Source organism: Crocodylus porosus, unplaced genomic scaffold (assembly GCF_001723895.1).
Source record: "Crocodylus porosus isolate Cpor-Errol unplaced genomic scaffold, CroPor_comp1, whole genome shotgun sequence".
NCBI lineage: Eukaryota > Metazoa > Chordata > Crocodylia > Crocodylidae > Crocodylus > Crocodylus porosus.
Window position 1 is genome coordinate 48,895,001 of NW_017728951.1, and position 9,411 is coordinate 48,904,411.

The following is a 9,411-nucleotide window of genomic DNA, read 5'->3' on the forward strand; positions in this document are numbered from 1 at the left end:
CCTCCTGATATCTAACCTAAACCTACCCTCTGCCAGCTTGTGACCTTTATTCCTGGTTATTTGATATACCTCAGCTTTAGCAAGGCTTTTGACGTCTCCCACAATGTCCTTTTTAACAAGCCAAGAAAATACAGACTAGATGAAAGTATCGTAATATGGATATATAACTGGTTGGATCATTGTGCTCAATAACTAGTCATCCATGACTCAATCTCTAGCTGTGAGGAGCTATCAAGTGGTGTTCCCCAGGGTGTCTATCCTGGGTCTGATATTGTTTAACGTTCTCATTAATGATTTGGACAATGGGATTGAGTGTGGGTTTAGCAATTTGTGGTTAACGCAAAGTTGGGTGGAGTTGCAGTTACTTCAGAGGGTAAGGCAAGGAACCAAAATGACCTGGATAGACTAGAGAAATGGTCCATAATCAATCAGATGAAATTCAACAAGGACAAATGCAAAGCCTCGCACTTGGGATGTAATAATTGCAAACACAAAGACAGAATGGGGCAGAATTGGCTAGGCTCAATGCAGAGAAGAACTTGGGTGTTACAGTGTACCATAAGCTGAATATGAGTCAATGGTGCACTCCTGCAAAAACAGTCCAGCAGCATACTGGTCTGTATTATCAGGAGAGTCGCTTGTAAATCAAGTCGTGTTTTTTCCACTCTATTCAGCACTGGTGAGGCCTAACTTAGAGTAAGTGCAGTGTCCTTCAAGAAGGATATTGTCAGATTGGAGAGAGTCCAGTATAAAGCAACAAAAATTATTAGGTGCCTGGGACGTAAAACTTACGAGGAAAGGCTGAAAGAGCTAGAATTTAGTCTGGATAAGAGAACACCGAGGGAGGATTTGATACTATCCTTCAGATACCTGAAGGATGATTATAGAGAGGATGGAGATAGACTGTTGTCTTCGTGGCTGTAGGGGACAAGACTGAGAGCAATGGCCTCAGCTTTAGGTTTTAGATTAGGAGAAACCTTTTAACTATGAGTGTGGTCCAGCATTGGAACAGGATACCTAGAGAAGTTGTGAAATCTCCATCTTTGGAAATTTTCAAGAGCAGGTTAGGCAGACGCTTGGCTGGGATGTTCTAGTCATGGATGATCCTGCCTTGAGCAGGGTGGTTTGACTAGATGAGCTCCAGGAGTCCCTTGTAGCTATACTTTCCAGTGATTCTGTAATGAGCTTGATGAATAACTTAAATGTTTGCTTCACTTGCTCAGGAGCTTAACCAAAATTAAGTAGATATAATTTTTGTATCAATTATATTCTGGTTTCATAGAAGGTGTCAAGCTGTGCTTGCTTCAGTTCAGAGCATACTCATTCTCTTCCATAATTAAGCTATCAGATGAACTGTACCATACAGTCCTTCTAGGTGAATGAAGAGAATGAGTTACTTTTTCAGTCAACTTTTAAGTTGCAATAAAATAATATAAAGTAAAAAAAAAATATTTTTGTAGCATCTTATGGAAAAGAGTACTAGAAAACACCAGAAATTCCAGAATTATTGTAATCTTGCATCATGGTAATTACTAATTTTTCTTTAAAGGTTACCATTGAATCTATAACTGACACATACTTGGTTGCTTTAATTACTGTCAGATAAAAAATTCAATGTGATCATTTTATCCAGAATCATTATTGATTTTTTTTTAACCTGCCCCTTCTAAGAATACTCTGTTTTGTATCAAGTAATATAATTTAAACAACACCCCAGATCTAGCAGTGATTAGTGTTGAGGTCTTCAGTCAGTGGATCTCTGAGCCTCATTTCCCTTCCATCACTTTAGGAGTCCCAGAGGAGTCCCTTGATCCCTCCATAAGCCAAAACCTCAATCCTTATATCCCTGGACCCTACTTTCTGTAGAAACCTAATGAAATCACCTACCCTCTGAACCCTAATACCATTGACCTTTGCTTTTTCAGGACTATCAATCCTTCATTAAGCACTCTAGTCTGTGCCTATAAGTTCTAGTTTTTTCTAGACCTGCTCTACAAATACTAGACAAGCCCCACTGCTTCCATATGTCCTAGGCAGTGCTCACACACTTGCATTTCTCTCAATCCTGTGGTATGTGCTGTGAATTCAGATTCACCATACTGTTTGTGCTGTGTAACAAGAAGAGTTGCCACCCCAGGCAGACCCTCTGTGTTGCGGGGCATTAGGGAAGGGCAGGTGGAGGGGTGTGGTTCACCACCGTGATTGGTTGGAAGACGATTCCAAGGCACAGGTCTCCTGGCACTTCCTTTATACTTCTACCTTGTTAACTGAGAAAGCAAGTGAGTAGGAAAAGGGGATGTAGGATGGAGAGAGAAGCTGCTGTCCCTCAGCTTCAGCACGTTTTCCATGTGTGAAAGTTAGGGGACAAAATCATCCTTAAGCCTGCCCTGTAATTATATTTATGACCCCTGACAGAGTTAAGCCTTATCCTACTGTCTTTTTCCCCACACCTAGTCTCCATTTGTAGGCTTGAGTGAATTTTGAATACTTTTTTGTCTACATACGTGGACTTTATTTGGCATATCTTGAAGTGTGGAGTTTAGACGTAACTTACAAAATAAATGTGTGCCTTTTCTGTTTATGTTTGTGAAACTTGACTTTGCTGTTTGTGGTTAAAAATATGTGTCTCATTTGTTTGCTTTTCTAGATTGTCCCTGACTGTCATGGTCTTTGTTAACTATGGTGGTGGAGGCTATTGGTTCTTTGAACACACTCCATGGAACGGTATGGTGTAGCATTCATCTTTCTGCTTCATCCCACAACACTTTAAGCCAATCAGCAAACTCATAATTGATCTGTAAAAGAAAAAGAATTAATATGGCCTATTGTATTATCTATAAGTATTTAACAATGAACTCTGCTTAAATGTCATAAAAGCCTCTTCAGTAAATCAGCAGAAAAATATTGATCTTAAAATAAGCATGTGAAATCTAATTGTATTTTGTCTTTCCACTTGAGGACCATTACTTTATTTAGCTAGAGTCCATTCTTTCATTTTATAGTTAGTATATAGTCTGTGCAGGTCTCTCTTTATGTTTAAGCAGGGTCTGTAACTGTCTGGTTTTGCTGATCCTTTCTTTTCACTAGAGTGTATTGACTTGTGAAAGCTAGAGAGAAGCTTTTAAGATCATGTTACTATCAACCAAATCTCAGTCACATATTGTAACAATGGATTCCTGGTATAGGGCTGTCTGTTAAATGGATATGTAGGTTGCCAAGTACAATAATTACCTCTCTGTACTTTTGTCAGCCAATCAATTGATGTTGATTATAAACCACCATCTTCATAATATACACTTTAATTACATGTATATTTTAATCTTTAAAAACCACACACATCTCTAGGTTAATCCTAGTTCTGTCACAGGTAACTTGCTTTGGTAAAATGAAACTGTAGTTTAGTCATGTAGTAACACAAATATTTTTGGTAAAGTTAGAGTGGTAATAGGGGAAAAAAAGAAGAAAAAAACCTTTGAGTTTCAATTAATTCTATAGCACAAAAAAGGAAATATCTTTAAAAAAATTTTGTAACGTAATTCCATGTTTCATTTCAAAGTTTCTTTCTCCAAAAAACATTTTTCCATGAAAAGATTTATTTTTAAGAAAATAACATTTTGCTTTTCTGAAATGTTTCTAACAGCTTTAATTCAGAAAAACTATAATGCTAAGGAGCTATTCATATGAATTCATAGGAAATAACTTCTGTTCAATGATTCAGTGTTTATCGTACAAATGTTTAGGTGAAGTAAAAATAACAATAGGCAACAAGTATATATCTTTATGGCCCTTGGAAAGTGTTACACCTAAAACCTGATTAACCAGTTAATCACATCTTAAGTAGTAACCCAGGCACATGTTCATTCAATTAATGGCATGATAAAACAGGGCATAAGCCAAACATTATTATGCAAAAAATGTAAGGGCTTTGTGGCTGGTTCCCATAGTGCCATAAACTAAATATGTGGCCAGCACCAGAGCCTTGAAGGACTCCTATGTTTCCCATGGTTTAGAGTTCCTGTCAGATGACTGGAGCTGGTCTCCTGAGCTCCCATTCATTCCACGGTGGGAGCTGCGATCAGCTGATGCGTGCTTTTAGCCACAGGAACACATAGGAGCAAAGGGCTCCGTATGCTTTTGTGGCTGGGAAGCACCACTTGGCTGGTACAGGGAGAGCCTGTACCAACAGCATAGCATTGTTGCTCTTCCAGAAGAAATCCTCAATGTACAGTTGTTCAGTCTTTTTCTCCCAGAGTAAAAATGGCTAGTCCAGGAGAAAAATAAACTGGAACAACTAAGGTTAAATCACTTCCTGGAGAGTTTCTGCTGAGTGGGAACATGTATGTGCTGACACCATAGGCTGACAATGGGCAGTCTGGGTTAGCCAATCAGAGCTGTCCTATGCACTGCTGTTGCCAGTCTGACTAAGGGAGCCTGAAAAGTATACTGAGATTGTGTACACAGGGATTCCCATTGTTTTGATCATTAGCTGTGTAGTGTTAGCACTTCAAACTCTCCACTCTTCAGGGTCTCAGCATTTGGATGTCTGTACATTTGAACAGTTTGGGTAAGGTTACCCAGAGCCAAACTTACATGTGGCTTTAGGTTAGTTTTTCTGTTACAAGAACAAACAAATTGACCCAGATTATTTGAATGTATATATGCAACCAGGGTTTTGATTCCCAGTTCCATAATCATGCTTCCTGCTAGGCATGTGTGGCATGACAGGAGGCACAATTATTGGGATTGTGTATCAAATTTTATCATGCCTTTAACTGAACATCTACCAGTAGCCTATGACTATTAAGATTTTGTTTGGTTGTTTATTGAGCCTTTAAGAGTTTTAGGAATCTGTTTTTTAATGTAAACATCTAACATTCTTTTTTTTTTTTGGTTCCATCTGTTAAGGAAAGTAGATGCTTTTTTCTTTTGATGCATAATACAAATAATTTAAATTGTACCAGGTCTAATAACAGCAAGAGTGACAAAACAGTTGGTAGCTATAGCTCTTCCCAGACTCCGTTTTCTCGTCAGGAGGAACTGTCATCTTTTCTTTGAGACTTACTTGATGTATAACACAACCACAGAGCTTAAATTGGTAATCCTTGCTTTGGATCAATAGCTAATGGTTGAGCAAGGGTATACCTTGTAAAAAGGACACCTGTTCTTGTTTTACAGACTCCAAATGATGAAGCGTATACCATCTTATTGGAATTTTTTTCAGTATTTGTGTACCTTCACTGTTAAAAAACGTCATCCTATTTCTAGTCTAAACTTCTCTTGACTAAGCTTCCAGTTTTTACATATTTTTACACTACAAACATGTTGGCGTCCCCAAGGAAGATGGACAAAGAAAAAACAAGAGACCCAATACCTTCCTTTTGACAAGCTTGCTTTTGTTTGGAAGAAATAATTCTGGACAATAGTAGTGATACAAATGATGGTTGCTTACTTTGTTTTAAGGTTATTTACATGTGGTCTCAAGAACTATCTATGTTCTCAGCTTTAGTATTAACCAATGGCATCTCTGAAGAGCTTTCCTGGTCCTCTTGAGACTGCTGCAAGGAAACATGCCCTGCCTACCCACTCTGCACATGCCAAATCCAGCAATAAGGTGGTGGCAGCCTAAGAGAAGGGTACCCTCTGCCACTGCTCTTAGGATGTTAGTTTTGCTATGATTAAGAGTGATGGCAGAGGGTGCCCTTCAACTGATTTTGTTGCCTCGTTTCTGGATTTGGTTCATGCAGAGCAAGCAGTCAAGCTGTGCTTCACAAGGGCAGTCTTCAGAAGTGGTTTAGATATACTTGAAGAAGCCTAGTTGTCTGCTAATTAGGGCGATGCAGCTTTTCTGTGGCATGCAACTTAGTTATGAAAGATTCATCCTTGGATTGTATTTGAAGCATATTCTATTTCTAATGACAATCTATTTTAAAAGAAATTCTATCCAAACTTTGAACGTGTGCTTTTGATTTTAATTGCAGGTCTAACAATTGCAGATCTTGTCATGCCATGGTAAGTCACTGAGTTCAACTTAATATTCAGTTGTTTAAAAAAAAAAAGAGATATACTAGATCAATCTATACAGAGCCTTGGATCCATTTCCATGTCCCAAGAGGATCAGGAGAGAAATGACATACTAGTTTCAGAGCCCAAGCTCTTGTTTTATATTTTGTATCCTACTTGTTTTTCAACCTGATTAAAAGAAAAGTAGTAGCAGCTGCTGTTAGGCTTTCACGTGAGGTCCTTATTTTTTTAGTTCTTAGAAGGGATTTTGCCTGAATTCCTAAAACTCAAGTAAGCACCAAGTTACAGTTAAATGGAGACTGGTGGAGAATCATATTAAGGGCTTTTTCTCAACCTCAGACTAAAATGTTCAAGAGTGCTTAAGTCATGTGCAAGACATTTTGGAAAAGGGACTTAGGGTGAGGTCTGCACTAGCACTCCCAAGACAGAAAAACTGAGAGCAGTTTTGGGGATGGGTACTTGGAGCCACTCTTAACAGTCTACTTCGGCTAATTGCTAAGCTTTGACATACAAGAAACAGGAGCAAGTAGTGGGGGCTTGTTTTTCAGCATGGGGGCAGTATATATGATCTTGAGGTCCTAAATTATTTATGCACTTCTGAAAATGTTACCCATGTTGTTTGCAGTAGTGAGAAAAGTTTCCTAAGGGTAAATACACAAAACCTGATTAACTTACATTTATTACATTAACCCTAGTATCTACTTTATCTAGGAAAAAAAGTTTTTTCCTCATTTCTTTGAGGAGAGACGTGTGTGTGCGCGCGCTATTTTTTAAAGAGGTGTACATGTCAAAATACGTACATCTATTCGACTGTATAATAGTATCCTCTTACTTTACTGGATATAATGGCTAGAGAAGAAGAATGTGTGATTATTCATTGTTAGCATTCTTCTACTACTACTTCCAGTGCTGTAGGCACATCGCTGGGCACCTAGGGCAAAGCAGAAGTGGTGATTGACACTCATATGGTCTTTAAAGGATCTAAATAATTGTTAGAGCCTACTGAGGAGATCCATAACAAGTAGGTTTGAGTACAGCTGGGTGGGGATTTAATTGTTCCTTTTTGCAAGATTTTTCTGAATTTCACTGAGCAAAGCTAAAACCTAATGTTTTAAGGGAAAGGGAAAACAAAGAGAATGAACATTTCTAACCTTAGTATAACTGCTAGTTAGTAGTTGGGGCATTACATGATAGCTGTGAGAGTGCAAATGTCCCACATGCCTGGGGGTTGTCATAACCACCAGTAACAATAGAACAGTGAGCAGTCTTCTGATGGGAATTCTACTTTGTATAAATAAATAGCTACTGGGCCAGAGAGAGAGGAGTGGCATATAGTGCAATGGTTAGAAACCTACTGAAGAAGTTAGTTCACGTTCAAGTCTCAGATGTGAATTAGGCAGAACTATTCTTGGATGGTCTCTGTCTTAGCTTCTGATTGGAAGATTCATTTGGACAAGCTTTCCTGCTGAATGTTTTGTTGAAACTTGTTACATTATTATGAAAAGCTTTGGCAGAATGACATTTTTGATATACAAGATGCTTACTTAAAATAAAAACACAGTTCTAGTTCTAATTATGAAATGACTTCCAAAGCCTTTTTGTAGTGTAAATGGAAACAATGGCTTCACCAAGGGGACTTCTAAAAATTTTGGACTCTCAAATGGGTCTCTTGCTTTTTAAACATTATGAAATTTGGGCTTCATTCCTTCTTTGTAGCATAGAGGTACTTTTAATAAAAGCAGACCAGTGCCATGAAGTTTCCCTCTCAGAACCCCAGGATGTAAGTATATATCTTTAGGATGCAGCTGGGAATACACCCAGCAAGGCAAAAAGAAATATTTTAAAAGTGCCAAACATGCAGACCTGTCATCCTTTGCCTTAATGGGCACTTACAAATGTGCAACTTGCAAGAGATATTCTTCCACAATCATATTGTGGTTATAAAACAAACAGTGCGGTCAATAATATGATCTAATCTGATTGAAGAGGTCAGTCAGAAAATTATTACCCACTTTACAACCCATTAACATCAAACCTACATTACAGGAATGTATGAGATAGATTAAAAACTTGCTTACTTAAAGCAAGAAGGTCTAAATAAACTCCATTATAAATGTTTTTTTACCTTTGAAGCAAAAAGGAATACCCCCCTGGTGACTGGAATAAGATGGAAAGGGGGGTGAAAGTCAGAACAGGTTGCTGAGTTTAGCTTTTTGATCTTTCTGTCTGAAACAATAATTGCTAATAGATGTTTGGGCCTGAGGGAAAGCCATTGTTTTGATTATTAGCTTGAGCTTTATGACAAATGGAAAAAGTTGAGGAAAAAATGGTGCAAAAGGAAGCTGAAGCTGTTGAATAAAGTTCCTGGAACTTGGAAGAAAGAGGGTCTCATTTGGTATGGAATAACTCATATGGGATCTTTGATGGTATGTTGGACTCGTCCCTGCTGGCCCCCTGGCAGAAGATAGAAGTGGTGAACACCTTCCTCATCCCCTGCATTGTTTGTCCTGAGAGGCTCAGTGGTCCCAAGACCCCACTCAAGAAGGCAAAGATCCGGTGGCTGCTCAAGAAGTGGCTGCACCTGCCGCTAAGGGCCAGCAATGAGATCTTGCACATCCCCTACTGGCATGGAGGTGCCAGAATTCCCTGCATGGGAGACCTCTGCAACATCATGGTGATCACTCACACCTTCCTCCTGACCTGCCCGGATGCCACAGTAAGTATCGTCAGGTAAGTATCATCACTGCCAGTGTCCTCGAGGAGACCACCCGCAAGAGGACCGTGAGACAGCTGACCAGACTTGACTTGGACACCTTCCTCAATGGCTCACTGGAGGGCGAGTTCAGCAGAGATGGTGGGGACTTTGCCTCGCTGTGGAGCTGAGCCCGCAATGCCATGTGCTGCCTCAGGAAGCACATCAGCTGTACCTGGACCTGGACTGAGGAGCACTGGGAGATGGGAGTTTCCCTGCAACCAGCCCTGAACACCAACCACATAACCATGACATCCTGCACAAGGACCTTCCTGGAGAGGTTCTTAAGGGACACCATCCAAAACAAGTATGCCGGCAACCTAAGGGCCAAACCTGACCAGGGCAAGGTCTTCGGTGTCAACTTGAAGTGGGAATAAGGCAACCACTTCATACCCAGAAGGAACTTCACAAGCTTTGCGGACTGGCACTTCATCCACCATACCCATCTCAATTGCCTGCCTCTGAATGGGGCTGTCCACTTTGGCCACTGGGACAAGAGGTGCCAATGGTGCGGTTATGTGGTAGAGACCTTCCCCCATGTGCTATGAATCATTGTCTCCAAGATGAACATGGGCCGGCAGTGTGGGGAGGCAGTCAGGAAGGCCAACCATACCTTGTCATGCATCCACAGATGCATC

The 9,411-nt window shown here is 39.9% G+C and overlaps 1 protein-coding gene across 1 annotated transcript in view; it reads left to right on the forward strand.

Annotated features, from left to right (window-relative positions):
- LOC109324298 (heparan-alpha-glucosaminide N-acetyltransferase-like) overlaps positions 1–9,411 on the forward strand; it is a 369,073-nt gene that overhangs the window by 221,939 nt on the left and 137,723 nt on the right. Inside the window, exons 7-8 of the mRNA XM_019556284.1 lie at positions 2,648–2,724; positions 5,979–6,009. Of these exons, the coding sequence (XP_019411829.1) occupies positions 2,648–2,724; positions 5,979–6,009 (108 nt within the window). The remainder of the gene's footprint in view (positions 1–2,647; positions 2,725–5,978; positions 6,010–9,411) is intronic.